The sequence below is a fragment of the Neolamprologus multifasciatus genome, chromosome 4 (genome assembly GCF_963576455.1).
Source record: "Neolamprologus multifasciatus chromosome 4, fNeoMul1.2, whole genome shotgun sequence".
In the NCBI taxonomy this organism is placed as follows: Eukaryota; Metazoa; Chordata; class Actinopteri; order Cichliformes; family Cichlidae; genus Neolamprologus; species Neolamprologus multifasciatus.
In genome coordinates, this window is record NC_140442.1 from 8,955,132 (window position 1) to 8,974,650 (window position 19,519).

Genomic DNA, 19,519 nt, shown 5'->3' on the forward strand with positions numbered 1-19,519 from the left:
CACATTTTCCCACCCAGTCCTGCCAAACACACACACATAGACACACACACACAAATACAGGCCCACCCTGTAGTGTTTTGTGTGCCAGATGAGGGCGTGATACATGACTGTTGTCACTGCTTCCTTCACTACCTCAGCACTTGAAGAGCACAGCAACTGCACTGCAATATACTGATCACTAAAGAGACAGCGAAACACTGACTAGAGCAAAAAGCAAGACCATCTGCCTTACACACAAGGGAAAAGGGTGTTTAATCAAATAGCTGCAAAGGTGGAAGGGTAATTTCACAAGAATGGTACTGTATTTACAAGTCATAGTAAGCATACAACTGTAGATTTAATGGTTTAAAATATAAAAAATAAAAATGCATACAGTTCATGGCATGAGAGCAGGCAGGATGTACTTTCACAGTAAGTCCATGAAGTCCTGACAATAGCAGAAATACATCAGAGTATATAAATACACATTTTTATTAATTATTATTAAATCTGAAAGCACTTATAGTGGCTTTATTGTCATTCAGGGCAAAAGATAAGACTTTTATCTTTTTGTCATTGTTCAGTGTTTGTCACAATTCTGTGCAGGCAACTTAAAATGTCTTTTGTCTGGAGGGAGATACGATTTTCTTTTAGCCAGCTTCTCATCACATGAGTATGACGATTACTTACAGTTAATAAAAACAGACCTCGACCCTTTGAGCAATTTGTGTGCTGTGACTTGAATAACTAGATCCATGCATATAGTTAACTTCTTCTCCTCCCTACACACACACACACACACTATTGAGTGTTTAGGACCTTTGTCAAAGATCAGATATGAACATCTTTCTCCTTTTCAGAATTAAAAATCATTTAGTTTCTAAATGCTGTCTTCATAAATATATTTTATATTTTTAGGCTCAAAGTTTAACAGCAAAAAAACTAACAAAACATTGCCTATGAATGCAAAAGCAGCTCAGTAATAAACTTTACCTTGTCTTTCATCAGCCCAAGTCTCTTGCATAAAACAGAGTGTCAATACAAATCTTGTTTCTACTTTTACGAGCTCCGGAGCTTTCGTCAGGCTATTCACGAATATTGGTTTCTCCAGTATAAATGAAATACTGTGAGCAAACAAGAGGTGACCAATGCTTCAAGCAACGGCCAACTCTAGTGTCAAGTGGTTTATAACAAAACATTTTTGTCACAGTAAATGAGATACAGTATAATACAGAACGTAGTTTTTGACAGTGTTTGTCTGTGTTAAGAAGTATGTCACCTAAGAGAAACAGCTGTGATGCCACAGAACATTATCTCTGAGATGTCTATGTGGCTAATTTAAGTTGTGAAGTGCAGAAGATTCAGTCTCTGGTGAGATGAAAGTGTATGAGCAGTCTGTAAACAAGATTAGGGGAAAAGAGAGAACATAGCTGAGCAGAGATTCTAGGTTATCAGGAGTTGCCATCCCCATTTTTGGTCTTGAGTACCACCAGGCTAACCATGACAGGGATCAGGCAGATGGGCGTGATGACCAAAGCAAACATGATGGCAGGTGGTGGGTCACTTAGCTCATCTGTGGGACAATCCTTGAAAAAAATGGAATGAATGTCCAAAAAGGTCTGTTCCACCACACGGTTGGGCCATGGGATGAAGTATAAGTCACATATTTCTTCTGTACACATGCTTAGGTTGCTGTACCAACTGAATAGAAGGAGAACGCGAAAAGTAAATTAGAAATTGGCATTTAAACAAAAAACATTCATTTTAAATAGAAATGCACCCTACTTACCTGTTTACCTTACTCCAAACGCACCAGTCGGTTTTGTTCAGTGATTCCATTGCAAGCTTAAAACTTTGCACACAGTAAACAGCAAACATGTCGGAGAGGCAGCCCATTCCGTCTGACTCAACTTCACAAACTACAGAGCAGAAGAGAAGAATCAACAACAACAAAAAAGGGAAAAAAGGGAAAAAGAAAGTGGCTTTAAAAATGAGTTGTACATAAAACAACTTCTGCAAGACTCCCTTTATCAAATTATATATGAAGATATACGATTATGTATGCTTATAAGGTTATGCCACCTACCAAACTGTCCAGTGGCATCTGAAAGAGAAGAAAAAACACTTTTTAGCTTAAAAACATGTACATGAAGCAGTAAGTCTCTCCAAATCTGCCATGTAAGCCCTTCCTAATTCAGTTCATTAAAAAACGCATCTGTCCAAGCAAATCGGAGTACCATGGGAATTTTTAGTCTACTTTAGATAATGAATTCTTTCCACATCTCTAGCACAGAGGCAGGCACTTTCATATATAAAAGGGAGACCACACACTCACCGAAGAGAAAGGAGAGGAATAACCCTATGAAACCAAGTGCTCCCTTCATGTCAGAAAAAATGAATAAAGGTGTGTTTTCCCCAGCGTATAACCATGTATAAAAAACCAAAACTTCTTAGACTTCGCACAGCGAGGCATAACAGGAAACCCGACAGGATGGAAGAGAAGCAGTGCAATCTTCGGTTACCAGATGTCCAAACAATGTTACCCGCGGTTACCAGATGTTCTTCGAAGATCTGTCTGATGGCCCTGCGCCTTGGCAGCAGCTCTCCCCCTCTCTAACACACATTTCTTTAAAATTTTCTTCCGCTTTTAAAGGGGTGGAGGCAACGAAGATTGTCCTCTCCATTCTCCCAAATAAAAGGGAGCACACCCAAGCTGGGGCTGGACTCACATCTGAAAACCCTTTACTCTTTAACTCTTGTTCTGCTTTTTAGTCTCAGTTTCTCACAGTTGAAGGCCTGGCCGGCTCACAGCATGTGATTTATTTGCCTTTTGGGCTGTCTCTGCCAAATAGGAAACATAAGTAAACATTTAGGACTTAGCGTTTCGGGGTGGATGTAATCATGACTCTGCAGGGTGTGCTCTGCAGACAGCCATGATTTCATATTTAGGTTAATTTGACCAAACCTGGAAAGAGTTGTTTGTCAGAGTTGACCAGCTGTTTAAAGGGCCAACTATCGTTACGCGTGCATGCTAGTAGGAAAACATTCTGTAATTAACGCTACAAGTACGGGAAATCTTGCTCACGTGTGCGATACATCTGGAAGATAGTTTCTCACTGTCCCTACTCACCACTTAAAACAAAAATTGTGTGCAAGAGAGGTGCTTTCACCGATTGAATTAAAAATGAAATCTATGGTTTAGGGTTTCTCACAACCAGCTTGTTAATTTATGACACTAAATCCATATGTTCGGCCTCTCACGACATCTGTTTGCCAAGCAACCTTTTGATTTAGTAATGACATCAGGAAATGTGTTCTCTTTTTTTTTTTTTTTTTTTCCAGCGGGTGGGGGGCTCAGAGTTGAGAGCGCTGGCAGGGGGAGGAGGGGGACAGTCGGGGGATGCAGGGAAAAAAAGGAAAATAAAGGAAGGCACAGGATGAGGAACAGTGAAAGGGGCGCTGCTCCAATGTTCTAGTTGTTTCACAACTCAGAGTTCATGCGTTGATCACAGACGTTGCGTGGGGTGAATGACGAACAAATTTAGGAAGTCGAGCCAGGTGGGGGCTGCTCGTGATGAGGTTTCAGTTAACCTCCAACCCCAAACCATTACGGGCCTCATGTCCACTGACGTTGACCCCTTACTGGTAGAGACCTCCCCAGGAGTTTGTCTTGGATTCTCATGGTAATACACACAAGCACAAATCTTGGCAGAAAAAAGGATCCCTGAGTTCTGCTTTTCTGGTTTGTCAGTTCCAGATCAGGCAAATAAGTTTAGAAATGTAATCCAAAGCAATTCCTCAGTGGATTCAATTACATAAACCCTATTTGGAACTGTAAAAATACAAAATCTAGGACATATAGACATAGATGTATAGCCGTCAGTCTATAATAAAGTGATAGAGAAAATGTATGCACTTACTAAAAGTCATCATCCTGTCTGTTGAGTTAAACTCTGCAAAGAAAGGGTATCAGTTAGTCAGCGGTCATGCATGAATTTTGTTTCTTCCTTGGTTTGTTGCTTATTTCTGTAAATGCACTTACCTACTGATACTGTCGGATGCACAGTTACCTTTTCTTCACTTTGACATACCACTGCTGTGCTTGCTGTAATAAGAGGAACAAAATAAAGACCTGAACATTGGAATATAACTGTTGATTTAAAACACCACAATATTTTATACGTGCGAATAATCTTCTATATGTAGTTTGCAATCCTGACTGGGGCAGTAAAGGAAATAACATGCTGTGGTGAATGAACAAATGAGTGCATCCTCCCTTTGTCTAGCCCTTTTCTAGGGAAATCTTAATGTGTTCAACTCAAAAGCTCATCCCATGTGATCACGGTCCTATTGCGCGAAATAAATAAGTAATTGACTGAAATATTTTATTAAAGACTCGTGACAACTGCATTTAAAAAAAAATGCAACAAGATTCATAAAAATATCCTCCTAAAGTAAAAAAAACTGATCCAAGACAAATCAGTTATCTCAGGCTGATCACAATTACTCTGTCACCCTTAATCCAAACTGTTTCAGTGTAAAACTCAGTCATGGCATTAACTAAACTCCTTACTAAAATCTACTAATTACTAAAAGTTTTCTTTGAATTCTTATTGAGACGTGAGTTCATGGAAAAGTTAAAAGATTAAGTCAGAATAATAACAATTAGGATAGCATAAAGCTTTTACTTACCCCAGATGAAAAAAGGCATAAAAACTCTGAAATACATAAATAAGAATCTGGTGAGTGTCATTTTGCCTAATGTTCTTCTCCTCTTCCCTGATGGGTAAGAATTACATATCTCAACCTTTTGCAGGAAGGCTGTGTAAAGCAACAGGAAGCCCTCATTTCCTAGTAGGGGCGGACTCACCAAATGGGGCAAAGAGCCTCTGATAAAGTTAGGACTATTGCGGCCCATTGGTGCAGCACTATCAATCTCTCTCTCTTCATCTATTTCCTTAGTTTGTCCCACCCTCTGTTTTCAGGGGCCACACTTTGTCCTGTTTTTCTCTTCCCCACTTTCTGCCTTTTATCATTGCAAGCAGAATTTTATTGCAAACGTGGTTTCTAGCTACAGGAGTTTCTGATCAAATGCAAGCTGTTTTAGACTGACAGGATACATGCTGCTGACAAGTCGCTTTTCATGTCTTGCATAAATAAAGATTTAGAGAAGTAAATGTTTTAAGTAAATTATTTTAGGAGAAACACACAGGGTTGCAAATCACAAAGAAGAGATACTTTTTTAGCTTACTGTTCAGAAATATCAGACAAAGTTTTAATGAATCTAAAGTTAATCTACATTTTTTTAGGTTATGGATTCATATTTCATTGCTGTGGAGCAACTGACTAACCATGGGTAAAGAATATCTATCTATCTCAATAAACCTCTGTGGTAAAGAGAGGTGGCTGGAATATCCAGTATGAAATTGATGCGCGTCACTGAGGGATGAGTACTCTTTTTCAGCTGCTAGGCTTGGAAGAAATCCAAGTAGCAGAGGCCAAAATTGCTTCCACATTTCATTTCAGTTAAAAGAGGCCACTGTTTTACATGTAATGGACTGAACTTTAAAAAAATCCAGCATATAGAAGCTTAAATATTGAACTTGGAGTGTGAGCGAAGTGGAGCACGAAGCATATTTGAAATGTAAGTAAGTAAACATTTACTTTGACACGTGTTCTACGAAAATGAATGCTTCTACAGTCACTGACTATTTCAAATGGCTTTCGAAGTCTCTGTTTTATTAGCTACTTTGTAAATCTTTTCATCTCCAAGGCTTTGTCACAGATCATAAAGCCCGCAGCATATCTGAAGAAATGTATCCCAAATAGAGATGCCAAGATCAACACGCGCAGTTTACGTGATACAGAATTAAAAACTTCCTGCTGATAACAGTGTCCTAAGCTCATCTTCCTCTGTGTGTTTGCTTGTTTGACAGTTTAGTATCAACATGGCAGTGGCTACTTCAAATATCACTGTGGATACGGCAAACAAACTGTATCTGAGATACTTTTTGCTCACTGAATGCATAAATCATAGGCATGCATGCGTGCCACAAACAGCACAGCCAGGGAACAGAGGGGATCAACGACAACAGCAATCAGACAGAAACACAACGGGTCTGTTAAGGCGATATAAAGTTTCATTTCTCTTAATCCTACTTTGATGTGTACTTATGAGTTCATGTGGCGTCCTTCCAATAAAAAACAGCTAAACAGCACCATCTTGTGTCCTGCAGGTGAATAATTACTGTGTCAGCTTTTGGGGATTTTTTTGTAATATCTTACAAGTAATAAACTATAAAATGAAATAAATGGGAGCTATAAATAAAATACCCTGAGAGTAAATATTTTTAAATATATCCTTTGTATTTTACAAGGGATATGTTAAAATTCCTCCCGTGGAGAGCACACACAACATCGACTATATTTATCAAAGCAGTACTTTCAAGGACTTTTATTTATAGCAAACCACTACTCGATTGCCTGCACTTTCAGCTTCTTATTTGGCATTAAGTACACACACTAATTGTTTTATATTTGATTGAACGTAAATATTTGTATCTATTTAAAGTGATTGTAGCAGATTAACTGATTATCTCTTTTAAATTTATACACAAATCAGAGTCACTGCCTCCATAGTAATGTGACTATTGCTAATTTATCGTAATTACTTATAGTGTTAGGTGTTAGCAGTTAGCTTGTGTACATTAAATCAAATCAAGCCAGAAAATCGCATGAGATCAACTGTTACCACGTGAACCCTACGTCCGGTTTATGTGTGATGTGTTAAATTAAACATTTCCCTTTGAAAGGGGTGTGACGTTTGGCTACTTACACATATGCAAAGGTTTAAACCAATCTGCTTCATACAGAGGTTAATATACTTCTCTGTAAATTCAAGTCATTATGCTTTCTCATATCGCTGCTCGTCAAATCAAAGTCCATCGAAAACATCATTCGATTGTGTTCTCAGCTTGCTTGCAGCAGCTTGCTGTATAGTGGGTTTTACGTGGGTTTTACGTGGGTTAAGTGACAGCATCAGTGGCGTGAATACCTTCATCCAACCCTCTATCTTTGTGTGTCGGGCTCTCCCTGGAGGAGAAGAGCTGAACAGCAGCTGAATTGTTTTCCATTTGACCCCAGTACATTGGAATGTCCGGAAACTGTTCCAGTGTCCAAGTATTTATTATTTTTAATTCGTAGGCTAGACAGTTACTTCAGCTCTGTGGGCAGGCCGAATTAATGCATCCGTTTTCAGGTTCTGTGAGAAGTTTATTTTGCGTTTATTTTTTATATATATATAATTAAATACCCGATACTCCTATAAAACTACGTGTATTCTTAATGTGCATTTAGGCCATTTTATTATTTTTCCCCTATAAAGTACAGCTGTATTTAAGATTATGTGATTGCACTTGCTCTACTATCAAAACCCACAGAGTGATCTGCCTTCACGCATTTAGATGGCGATCTAGCACTCCGGACAGTTGCATCAGTTCCTGTGTATGCGTGTAAATGGCTGTGCTGCGGCTGCTGCACGCTACTTTTTATTCCCAGGACGCAGAATAGTAATAAATCCTCCTCTGCTTGGAAAGGCTGTGATCATAATATAGACGTCACCCTCCCGCTCGAGTTGGATCAACCAAGCCAAGTGCGCAGTTATTTGTAAGGTACAACAACAACAACCTCCAGCACCATGCCCACGGATAGAGATTTCTCAGAGATCCCCTCGCTGCGCGGAGATGATAACTGCGTCAGAGCCATAGCAAACACAGCCTCGAATTGCTCCGGATCTCTCTACTAAAAAAAAAAAAACGAGAGAGAGAAAACAGAAAGGGACTTGGTCGCGTTGCGGGCTGTTGTCGCAACAAATAGGACACGAGACGTGGATTTAAAGGTATTTAATAACTGCGACACTGGATGTAGAGATCTTGACGTGCACACCCGAGCGCTAGTGTAGCGTGCCGTCATTGTGCTGTTCGGTCGCACGTCTTTAGAGTGTTCTACATTTAAATGGGTACTGTGTAGCTCTCTTGGCACGGGGCTGCACTTACAGGACGTCGCGGACTTCATAGCTTCATGTGTCTGAAACGTGTGCACGTCTCGTAGCCCCCAAAAACCAAGTGCAGCAGTTTCCCCGAGCTCAGTTTTACCTTCGCATTTATTTTTAATTCCGTTTGAGTTCAGACGGGGAAGTTGATGTTCAGCGTGGCGATTATGAAACACAGAAAAACTGTACTACGCACTTTTCTATTCTGCTTTTCTGAAGTGGCACGCCCACTCCTGTGCAATGTGGATGCCCCGTGCTATTAAATTCATGCGCTGTATTCATAGATGCGCACACTGTCGCGCTGTATGCGCATAATTCAGTCAATTTTCCCCAAGTTTTACAAAAAGAGCAGAAGCAGTCTACCAGAAAAAGGCCCGTAAAGCACTCGAGGAGGCTTTTTTTTTTTTTTTTTTTTTTTTTGCATTAGACGTCTGTTTTGTTTTGCTAACAGATGGGGGCACTCTTTCAGAGAGACCATCGGCGAGGTTGAATGGGGAAATGTAAGGGGGTTGTGAGAAACAGAGGGCGATAGTAAGCCCATTAGTACTATAATAAGGTAGCTTAAATGGACTGCAGCCATATTACATCAAAACTACTGCCTATAATACATTTAATGTAATTAGTGAAAGTAGTTACTGTGGCAGAAAACATGAAAACAAGCCTAAGTTTACAAAAGTAACTTATCTGAATATGAAAGTGGAATGTTTTGAAGTTGGGCCTGTTTGTCATATGCTTTCCTTTTATTTTTAAACAGTCATGGAGGAAAGTGCCGCAGCAGCCCCTGGCACCGGTGTTGCCCCATCACTTCCAAGACCTCAGTCTTCCTCCTTTATCCCTTCTCGCAGCATGCTGGAGTGGAGACGGAGGGTCAAGTCTGAGTATATGCGCCTTCGCCAGGTCAAACGCCTTAAAAAAGCAGAAGAGGTCAAAGTGAGTCACATTGACGTCACACAAGTTAAATTCAGATGTTCAGGGGGTTTTTTCAGGGTCTGTGAATGAAGATAAGGTCGTAGCTAAATTTGGCACAAGACATCTTTTCTCTTGTGCAATCAGGGTTTTGTGCAATGGTCTCTAACAAATAAAGAGCAAAGCTTAATTTGCACGTGTGACACTGGTGTGTCTTTTGTATGCAGTTCTCAATGCGTATGTTATGTTAATAGTGTGTATGTCTTGGTCCTTTTTTCTCTCTTTTTTTTTCTAGACCCTTTTCATGTCTAACAGGCAAAAGATTGAGCAACAGACAAATATCCTAAACACAGAATGGTCCAAGCTCCGGATTCAGTCCATCCCTCTGTCAACCTCTAATGGGGGTCTGGCCACGAAAAAGGTGGGTGGGTGGTCTGTCAGAGAGAGATGGAGAAATTATGGGGCGCTGATCTAGCTTTAGTAGAGCAGGCATCCCTTATGCTGTAATGCAGTGTCCAGGATTTGAAACCGCTCATTCCCTTCTGTCAGCTTTCTTGTCTTTTCTCCACTGTCCTATCACAATAAAGGCTAAAAGCCCCCCCAAAATATGCAAAAAAGAGAGCAATGGAGACTATTAAGACAATGGCAGGACACATGATTTGCACTATTATCTGAACCTTGCGGTACGTCTTCTTATTCCTGTCCAAGATGCTCTGGCTAAGCTAGAAGTTCAATATATTTTTATAATGTGAATGTGTTGTGAGGAAATCCCTTCTTCTGCATCATCTTCTATACCGATTCCCAACTGGATGGGAAAGAGAAGTGTGGTAGAAGTGGATCGCATGACAGTCTAACAGTTTGCGGCCTTGTGGGAGCTTATAATACATACAGCCTGATGGTATAACCACATCTTTCTCCTCCCGCACACTGTCACGGTCGGCTGTATTGTGTTAACTGGTTTTATTCCCCCTGCTCAGAGTTAAGCAGCAAGTGTGTAGTTATAAAGCGGCCGAGTGCTGCAGCGTATTGTTCTAGGATCTGGTGATTCTCAAGCCACCTCTGGTTATCTTACAGGTGTGTACAGTGGAGTTTGGCTTCCCAGGATTCAAAACTCAAGCCATTGCCATGAGACCACTGTCAACAGTAGCTGGAATCCCCTTTATGTACTCCTGGTCCCCTCTGCAGCACAACTTTATGGTATAAATAAAACACAATTGTCACTGATACAGTTACAGTGTCATATCACCCTTAGAGCACGCTGAATATAATGTGTTACTAATTCATCTGATTCTAGTTAAATGGAAACTGATAATGTTCTGCTATTTTCTTATTAAATTCTGTTTTCATGGAACTTTTAGGGCAGCTGAATAAACTCAGGAACATATGATATCGAGCTATAACACAGAAGTTACATTTTGAAAAACATATCCAAAAAACGGGGGTATGCTCACAGAACACTCTTACAACAGAACTTTTCGTTTATTTTTTTCAGTCAGGTCGTGAATAAATTTCTGCTAACTAGTGTGATTGTCTATTGCTTTTACAGTTTTGGTCCCTCTGAAGCATCTGCAGTTAGAGACTTGTTTTAACCAAAGTTTGTATGTTCTAGGTGGAGGATGAAACGTTCCTCCACAACATCCCTTACATGGGCGATGAAGTGCTGGAGCAAGACGAGGCTTTCCTGGAAGAACTCATTGACAACTATGACGGTGTTCATGGTGACAGAGGTTTGTGTTGAATATTATATGTCCCTGCAAACAAGAGACAAATTAAATGAAATGCAGCATGAAGTGTCTTGGAACAACTTCAGTGCATATTGTCAGTGATTTTCTTTGAAAATCTTTGAAACTCTGCTGGTGGAATTGGATGTAATTCGTCAAATTCTTCAATTCTTTCCTCTGATTGTTTTTGATTGGGGTGGGGAGTACTGTCTAATATGTTGGTCCAAAAATCTCCAGTAGGTGTTAAGTTGAAATTTGGCGATTTTAAGATTTGCATCCTTTTCGTACTTCACTAATCAAACAGTTCAGTGGATAGGATAAAAGGGATAGCATAGAACAACTGAATTTTGATTTTCAATGATCCTGCTGTTTTTAAAACCAAAACCTTTTGCCTTCTTAATAAAAAAAAGTCAAGAATCACACATTTAATTGGTGATAACTGTCGGTATGACATCTCGATTGTGTACCAGAGGGAGGGTTCATCAGTGATGAGATATTTAAAGAGTTAGTGGAGGCCCTGAGCCAGTATTCTGACCACGAGGAGGACGAAGAAGAGGAGGCCTCAGCGGGAACTGTTGGGGACATGACAGGGAAGAAAGAAGAAGAGAGGGTGATGAGGAGGAGCTCAGTGGAGGGCTCGGAAGAGAACAAAGCTGGATCTTTGGCGTTTGTCAGGAGGAAGAGGAGAAGCACTACTGAGGGTGAGTCTTCAGCTTGGCGCATTTGTGTTTTCAGACGATGAGAACAAGAAAAGTACAGGTTCGTGCTGTTCGTGTCATTGCACTGTACACCTGCCACAAGGTCGCCCTGCCACAGCAGCTCTTGAGCTGACATTGTTTGCCTTAAAGCTGCCTCTGTGTCCTTACTGTGTGTGAGTGGACCCATTTGTCCTTTACACTGATATGGCCCAGCTCTAATTACAGAACTGAATGACCTCGTGCACCAAGCTTTATGGAAAACTAGGCTATACACACACTTAGTGACAGTTCATTTGAAGCACACCTGGGCACACTGTCATTTAGAGACTGATTCACAAATACATGTGGAGAAGATGGGAATGTGAATCAAAGATAATGGTAAAAGAGATGTACAGTGTTCTTATTACATCATTTTTGTGACCTTGAGAATGGAAGGAACTTTACTATTGCAACAGAACATATTGCATAACCTTTGTTTGTGAGTTTGTGTCAAAACCTGATGTCTAAACAAACCTGGGTGATTCCCATCACATGTCTCCCACAGTGAAGGACATGTCCAGCAGCAAGAAGATCCCCAATGATAAGATATTTACAGCGATCGCCTCAATGTTCCCCTACAAAGGCACCACAGAGGAGCTGAAGGAAAAGTAAGAAAAGTGTAGTCTATCCGGGGATCTGTACGCACAATGCCGGGCAGTCTGTTGCTTAGTGTTCACCATGGAGACGAAAGCTGTCAGGGAGGAAAGTAATAATAGTCGCTCCCTGTCAGGCTCTCCGACTCAAAGGGGTAGTTACATCAGCATCTGAAAGAGCTGTGCACAGAAAGAAAAAATCTTCATCTTTGTCCAGCACTGTTTCACTAAGTTAAATGAGCGTCAATAGTGCGCCACAAAGAAGTGACATATCCCGCTGAAACTTTTCATATGTCCTCCACAGGTACAAGGACCTTTTGGAGCCGCCAAGTCCAGTGAAGCTACCCCCTCTCTGCACCCCCAACCTAGACGGACCTTTTGCAAAGTCTGTGCAGAGAGAGCAGTCGTTACACTCCTTCCACACACTCTTCTGCAGACGCTGCTTCAAATACGACTGTTTCCTCCACCGTAATAGCTTCTTATATATTCTTTCAAAGTTTGAAATGTATATATTAAGATTATAGTATTCCTTCTGAGTTTTGAGGGTAATATATTTATTATTTCTGAGTCTTTTGGGGTTTTTTTTTTCCATGAAGCTGCTACTAATAACCACATAATGAAAAACAGGGGTCAAAACATTTTTCTTTCTGTTCATAAAGCTTTTCATGCTACACCCAATGTTTACAAGAGGAAGAATAAGGAGATCCGCATGGAGACTGAGCCATGCGGTGTAGACTGCTTTCTGTTACAGGTATGCCCACAGTTGTTTAACTGATGCATTCTCTACACATTAGAACTCCCTATGTTTTCCTCCCGATCATATTTTAAATGTTCTACGTCTTTTCTCTTGTGAAGAAAGGGGCTAAAGAGTTTGTGGATCAGAATATGTTGCGGTCACAGAAGTCTCGGAGGCGACGGAGGCAGCCCCGTCCCACCAGTTCCAGCTGTCCTGGACCATCTGGCTCTGCTGAAGAACCCAAGGAGGGTGACAGTGACCATGAAACCACCTCCTCCTCAGGTGGGGCACCTTCTCAAAATGTCACTTACTCTTGAATGAATGAATGAATTTTAAAAAAATCAGTTCACGTGTTCTTCTTTCTGGTAGCAAAAGGCTTTCTTCATTATGAGTTCATGCAGTATAGATAATGTATATATTTTAATTGGTTTCTGAGATCCCCCCCCCCCCCCCCCCCCAGAAGGCTGTCCACCCTGACTAACCCTCTTAAGGAAAGTGAAATTTGGCTAGAGATGACAGCTTTCAAGCCACATCCTCTCTCCTTTCCTGCCCTCTTCAATCTCCTCGTAGTATCAGCTCTTTCTTGCCAAGAAAAATAAACTAGCCATTAGTTTTGCATGCTTCAGCCTCAACATAAACACATTGTTCCCTCTCCACCTCACTACTTTTACTGCACTATATTCTTTCACATTTCTACTGATTTCTTCACGCAGAGAGCAAGAGGAAGGAAATAAGCGCACACACCCCTGGCTGTTTTTCTTTCTCTTATTCACTCTCAGGTTGTTGCTGATTTCTATCAGTTCCTTACCAGAAGCCTGTGTTAGTTTTGGAAACTCCCGGTACTCAGGCAGTGACTCAGCAGAGGATCCCACATGTGTTGGGATAATGTGGAAAAAGCAGATTGTTGAGCAGATTAATAAAGACACTCAGCGCCAGAGCATGTGGCCACAGTAATGCTCCATGCAGTCTGTTGCCTGGCAACATGCGCTGTCTTGAATTGTGGATGCACGAGCATCATTGTTGGATATCCAAAACCCCAATCAAAACTCACAGTCCCCTTTGTGTCCATTTATATACAAAGACGGCTTCTAGAAACAGCAGCTTTTATGTTTGTGCAAGGTCAGAGCACCTTTTATCGCATGATTGCGGATAAAAGCTGTCACAAACTTTGCCAAGACCGAGTCATTTAAAAAGTGCTTGCTTGTTCAGATATGTGTTGAGTTAAAAAAAAATGTGACAAAATGCTTTCCAGCTAAATCCCCAAAATATGTTTGTGTGTGTCTGTGTGTAAAAAAAGAGGGGAATTCACGGTGCCAGACTCCCACCAAGCTGCGTCCAGGAGATGATGATGGGGAGCAGCAGGCGTGCTGTGTCGTCCAGTGGAGTGGAGCCGAGGAGTCGCTTTTCAGGGTGCTACACGGCACATACTTCAACAACTTCTGCTCTATTGCTCGCCTCATCGGTACAAAGAACTGCAAGGAGGTAAAACATACAGGCACATACAGGTGTTCACTTGTTTTGGTTTGAAAGTTGGTGTTAAAACTACTAAATATTAGTCGCCGCTAATAATTGCACTTTATTTCAGCTTTATCCTCGTTCTGTGTCCAGATAGGATAGCTACATTAACCGCAGTGTAATTAGATTTCAAACTATGTAGTTGAGAGTTTATAACATGTTTTGCCTGTAGCAGCAAATGTAGCCTGGAGACATGGAGCCTCAAGCAGAAGTGAGGAGCAGTGCACAGAGATTTCTTGCTAACTCTATTCCTTTTATTTGCTTTTCAAACTTGCCTTTAGAGCAGCTTGACTCAACTGACATCATTTTATACATTTTGCACAGCCCCATCATAACTCACAAATAGCTTTGTTAAACAGTTTCAGTCATATGAACCAATGCACCAGTAAACAGACATTAAAATGTAGCTTGCTTTATAATGACAGTACAGATGCTTTCATAAGAAAATGCAAGGACGTATAAGTAAAACAGTTCTTAACCTCTTTGTAGACTACAAAACAAAAAAGAAAGAGAATCTCAGTTGTGCCTCAGTTGTGCCTGATTACATCTCACATCTGTTGTTTACTAACTATGAAATGTGTTTTTTGTAGTCTAGGAACTCAACTAAAACTCTCTAAAACTGATTCATAGTTGTTTTTGAAATAAAGTACAAACCATACTTGCGCTGCTGATTTCTGTTGCGTCAGTCCAAGTATAATAACGTGCATCCGGTGCTTGTGGTTTTATGGTGTGGATAATTGGACTGACTACAGAGAGAATTGCATATGGCACCATAAAGAGGAATGCCAACCAGATGTGACGTCTCTCATTTTCCCTCATGATGCAGTTGTTCAGACATTCCCAGCTTCCCTTGGGCTGTGCATGAGAGTGCTCTGTTGGGAACATTTTGCTACTTTAAAAAAATTTGATTTCAAAAGTTGTTATACTTGTGCGTTTATTTAAAAAGCGTCACCCTTGATATCCAACCCTTGTATCCCCTCTTGTTCCATGGCCAAACAAGTCTGTACTGGGCTGTCGTGGCCCTGCTAATATTCTGACTGCCCCACCCACCCACTGCTTCTCTGAGGGGAAATGCTGAAACCAGCTGCATTATGTATGTGTACATCCCAGGAAAGAGGCCCAAACTGGGTTTTAGCAACCAGAAGTGGTTGAGCATGTTTTCATACAGATGCATGTGAATGTCTGGTCTCTGCAGTCGAGTTTTATATAAGCAGCTTGTTTTGAAACTTGGGTGCCTTCGTTACTTTGCACAAAATAATTGCAGAATGCCTTCATATTTGTTTGCTTGCACGCTGAACTTGCAAGATGATATGTCGTCCACGTCATTGTCATTTCCCAAAGGTCTATGAGTTTGCAGTGAAAGAGGTTCTGATCCATCGTGTTCCTTTGGAAGATGGAGGCATCTCCCCTCAAAAGAAGAAAAGGAAGCATAGGCAAGAACTCAACTGTTATTATCTTTTCTGACAGAAATTTGAGCTTTTAGCAAAGAGGAATAAAGCTCTCTAATGTCTTTAATGGATATTACAGGTTGTGGGCAAAGATTCAGCTTAAGAAAGGTATGTGTAACTAAAAAAAAGACATGGTTTTTACTTCATTATGCCTTCTGACATACAACACAGCTTACTGTTCCAGTCTGAGGGCTTTGTCCTCTGTTGTTCCAGATAACTCATCCAATCAAGTGTACAACTATCAGCCATGTGACCACCCCGACCACCCATGTGACAGCTCCTGCCCGTGTGTAATGACCCAAAATTTTTGTGAGAAGTTCTGCCAATGTGAGCATGAGTGTAAGTGTTAACTTTTTTATTCATTTCATCACAATTTGTGGCTTAATTCTACCAAAAACACAATAGCCTGCTTGACCATGCGATGCTCAAAGAAGATTGTTTGTTATAATCACATTTTCCACTGAGAAGCCGTTTGCCAGGCCACAATAGAGCAGGGCAGCAGAATGTAAAACGATTTTGCAGTAGTCTGGCAGCGGTCAGAGGAGAAATTGTCCTCTGGCAGGGATAGGTGGGTGTCTGCTTCACAGAGAGCTGCGTTCACAATGAGCTATTTGCTGCAGCAGCAATGTCCCAGAACTGTGTTTTCTTAAATGGCCACATGGTGGAGAAATGCTTTTTCTGTATGATGCCCTCTGGAGAGTTGATAATAAAGAGAGAGGATAAAATTCAGCAAACATTTTTTTCTGTGGTCTCGGAAGAGGAGTTTTATTCTGCTTGATTTGTTCATCTGTGCTGGTTTAGTCACCTTTTCTCCTCCCATCTCCTGATTACCTCGCCTTTTCCCGTAGCGGCAAAGAGCCGGGGCCAAACAGGAAGCAGGCCCTAGTTCCACATGTGCGCGCTCTAAAAACTTGGAGTGAAATCAAAGGGATGTGACAGGCTCTGCGCTTGATATATAACATCGTCTCCTGCGTCAGTATGAGTCAAATAGCTCGAGCTAAACGGCGCTTGATGATACAGAGGTATAAAATCCACTCGTGGTGGGAATGGGAAGTGATAGGCTGCCTTGAGCAGCCTTAGTATGCACAGTTTTTTTTCCAAGCATAAGCTATTGGAAAGACATTTCCGTTATTCTTGCTTGAGCCTTCCATTCATCTGCCCTGAGGGTGTTATGTTACACGCCTCAAAATTGTATTTCAGCATGTCTGCCAGCAGAGGTCTCTGATTAATGAACCTCTCAGCATTACTCAACCTCTGAGCTCCTCTTCTGCAACTGTTTTTCGAAATTCAGTTTTTTGTTTTTTATTGTTTTTTTGTTTTTGTTTTTTTATCAATAATGATATTTCTTCACATAATGTAGTATATTTCTGGTTTGCTGCTAACTTTATTTTTCTTTATAAAACATGTCAGCAATTCCCCTTTCAAAGCAGCTCTGTGTCTAAATGTTGTCTAGGCCAAAACCGCTTCCCAGGCTGCAGGTGTAAGACTCAGTGCAACACTAAACAATGTCCCTGCTACCTGGCTGTAAGAGAATGTGACCCAGATCTCTGCATGACATGCGGTGCCGCAGACCACTGGGACAGTAAAGTAGTCTCCTGCAAGAACTGTAGCATCCAGAGAGGCCTGAAAAAGGTACACTGGAAGATGTGTTGTTGTTGTTTAAAAAATTTAAAGAGTGAAATTTAGTGGTATTAAATAACTCAAATATCATATGGTGTTTTTAGCACCTGCTTTTGGCTCCCTCTGATGTTGCTGGGTGGGGCACGTTCATCAAAGAGCCTGTTCAGAAGAATGAATTCATCTCTGAATACTGTGGAGAGGCAAGTCTGTGCAGTTTAGTCAATTTTATTTTCAAATACATCATCCATGCCGCGTGCTTACGGTGTTATTTTTCCTATATGTGTGCATAAGCAGCTGATCTCTCAGGATGAAGCAGACCGACGTGGAAGGATTTATGACAAATACATGTCTAGCTTCCTTTTCAACTTGAACAACGGCACGTATTCCCCACAACGTAAAATTCTAAGCCAGGCGTATCACTGCAGTGTATTAAAAAACCCATAACATACTCAGTTTCTCTCTTTAGACTTTGTTGTGGATGCCACACGAAAGGGGAACAAAATCCGCTTTGCAAATCATTCAGTTAATCCCAACTGCTATGCTAAAGGTCAGTGAAGGGGGGGTTGGGGGTCACTTTGCTTTACTATATGAATTCAGCAGCTTTATAAGAGTTATGTTGTCTGATGTTATATTCCCTGCCCTTGCAGTGGTGATGGTAAATGGAGACCACCGCATTGGAATATTTGCCAAACGAGCTATCCTTCAAGGAGAGGAGCTCTTCTTTGATTACAGGTAGAGTTGAAGGCCCCTTTGTAATCTCCAGCTTCAAGAGATAATGTATACAAACTCACACTCTTCATACTGTGTTTCCTTCCACAGATACAGCCAAGCCGATGCCCTCAAATATGTGGGAATAGAGAGGGAGGTAGACTTGTCTTAGCTTCATCGGCTGCCTACCTTCAGAACTGGTCCTTAACTCCTCAGCCACCTACTAATGCTTCTTTCCCCGTCTGCAGCATCACATTTAGCTGACAAATTTCTATCAGCAGTCACCGTCTCTGCCCTCTCTGCTGCACTTCCAAAAATAGAACGCCCCTCCCCGCTGTTTGCAGGTGCTCATGCGCCACAAACACTGTACCACCTCCTTCAGTGACAGCCATAAGCTCTCCTCCTCATCTGCTCAGACCCATCCGCCTACCTGTAAAACTGTATCAACAAAGCTTAAACTATTTAAAGTGGAAATACTATTAATCCCTATCACTTACTGTACTGAGAGCATCTCAAATTTTTTATTCCATCTCGTCAAAGCAAACAAAGCCGAAAAAACCCATAGCACAGTGTGTAACTCTCAGCAGTTTTGTTACTGTACTTATTGACTGGCTTTTCTTCGAGAATTCAGTATGTAATGCAATTTTTTACAGTGTATGTAACAATGGTAAACGAAATGCATGTGACAAACCATCCATTAAACATGTTAGATGCAACATTAGCTTTGGACAGATACTGTTGTTAACGTGCAGTCATGCAGTATTGTAGTATGAGGTTAAGCTGTCGCTGTTTTACAGAGAAACTTGATCAGGTTGCGCAACTCGATGCGCTCCCCCTGCGAATTTTCTCTGCGGCTAGCAACGTCATCCATCTTTATGGTAAAATAAGTTATTGTGCATTTATATCACTGTTCTGCAAAAATAGGCAACCAGACGAGAAACCGACTGACTGAATGTAACCTGTAGATGATGGTGAAGAGATCTCATTCTGCTTTTCATTTTAAACATTATCCTATTATTGGTACTCAGACTGGCAGGCATATGTTAAGCATTTATCTTTGTGTTTACAACAGCCCGATACTCTCGCATTTTGCCAGGAAAGTAAGTCACAGAGTAGATGTTTCCTTTGCAAAATAAATAAGTGCCAAATGATTCCAGGAAGAAAAGTGCTGAAACAACAGGGCTGTGTTGCGTAACAAAGCTGTGTTAAAGGTAACCAATGAAGGTTATGACCACGGAAAAAGCAAATTTGTTAGTGTTTGACCAAATATTAAGGCCCCCCACATGTGAATGTAAATGATCCATTTGTTTTTCTTTATTTTTTATTTTTTTATGTCCACACTTGCCGTTTGGTCTGTTCTTCATTTATAAAACATTAAAAGCCCACTTTGAAATGAGATCTTTCTCAATAGAGATGAACAAAATGGAGTTTAATGCTGTGTACAGTGTATGCCTATAAAAATAAAAGTTTAACTTTATACATTAAAGATGCCACCCTAGTCCTCAT

At 40.9% G+C, this 19,519-nt stretch overlaps 2 protein-coding genes across 4 annotated transcripts; one reads left to right on the forward strand and one right to left on the reverse strand.

Moving 5' to 3' along the window:
* Positions 1 to 224: 224 nt before the first annotated feature.
* Positions 225 to 4,982, reverse strand: ramp2 (receptor (G protein-coupled) activity modifying protein 2). Its single transcript, XM_085157025.1, has 6 exons — positions 4,672 to 4,982; positions 4,022 to 4,084; positions 3,900 to 3,932; positions 2,066 to 2,083; positions 1,769 to 1,898; positions 225 to 1,680 (listed from the first exon to the last, which is right to left on the reverse strand). Exons 1-6 carry the CDS (start codon positions 4,895 to 4,897, stop codon positions 1,431 to 1,433), a joined length of 720 nt encoding a protein of 239 aa, XP_085013151.1. The 5' UTR covers positions 4,898 to 4,982; the 3' UTR covers positions 225 to 1,430.
* Positions 4,983 to 7,107: 2,125 nt separating this feature from the next.
* ezh1 (enhancer of zeste 1 polycomb repressive complex 2 subunit) lies at positions 7,108 to 19,499 on the forward strand. 3 transcript variants are annotated; one of them, XM_085157022.1, is made up of 20 exons: positions 7,113 to 7,876; positions 8,784 to 8,959; positions 9,231 to 9,356; positions 10,010 to 10,132; positions 10,545 to 10,662; positions 11,127 to 11,357; positions 11,899 to 12,001; positions 12,291 to 12,454; positions 12,646 to 12,737; positions 12,842 to 13,004; positions 14,020 to 14,204; positions 15,579 to 15,670; positions 15,765 to 15,793; positions 15,899 to 16,024; positions 17,139 to 17,317; positions 17,410 to 17,505; positions 17,600 to 17,681; positions 17,772 to 17,852; positions 17,953 to 18,037; positions 18,125 to 19,499. In XM_085157022.1, the coding sequence occupies exons 2-20, from the start codon at positions 8,786 to 8,788 to the stop codon at positions 18,183 to 18,185; spliced, it is 2,310 nt and encodes a 769-aa protein (XP_085013148.1). In that variant the 5' UTR covers positions 7,113 to 7,876; positions 8,784 to 8,785; the 3' UTR covers positions 18,186 to 19,499. The 3 variants fall into 3 exon arrangements, with proteins under 3 accessions (XP_085013150.1, XP_085013148.1, XP_085013149.1); XM_085157023.1 differs by having other exon boundaries at positions 7,113 to 7,649; XM_085157024.1 differs by lacking the exon at positions 9,231 to 9,356 and having other exon boundaries at positions 7,108 to 7,876.
* The last annotated feature ends 20 nt before the right edge of the window (positions 19,500 to 19,519 follow it).

Excerpts from the sequence above, each read along its gene's own strand:
- ezh1 (XM_085157022.1), top strand. The coding sequence starts at position 8,786 with ATGGAGGAAAGTGCCGCAGCAGCCCCTGGCACCGGTGTTGCCCCATCA. Across the intron at positions 13,005-14,019 it reads TGAAACCACCTCCTCCTCAG|AGGGGAATTCACGGTGCCAG; the intron begins GTGGGGCACCTT and ends GTGTAAAAAAAG. Across the intron at positions 17,682-17,771 it reads CCTTTTCAACTTGAACAACG|ACTTTGTTGTGGATGCCACA; the intron begins GCACGTATTCCC and ends TTCTCTCTTTAG.
- ramp2 (XM_085157025.1), bottom strand. The coding sequence starts at position 4,897 with ATGGGCCGCAATAGTCCTAACTTTATCAGAGGCTCTTTGCCCCATTTG. Across the intron at positions 4,085-4,671 it reads TATGCCTTTTTTCATCTGGG|CAAGCACAGCAGTGGTATGT; the intron begins GTAAGTAAAAGC and ends CTCTTATTACAG. Across the intron at positions 1,681-1,768 it reads GTTTGGAGTAAGGTAAACAG|TTGGTACAGCAACCTAAGCA; the intron begins GTAAGTAGGGTG and ends CCTTCTATTCAG.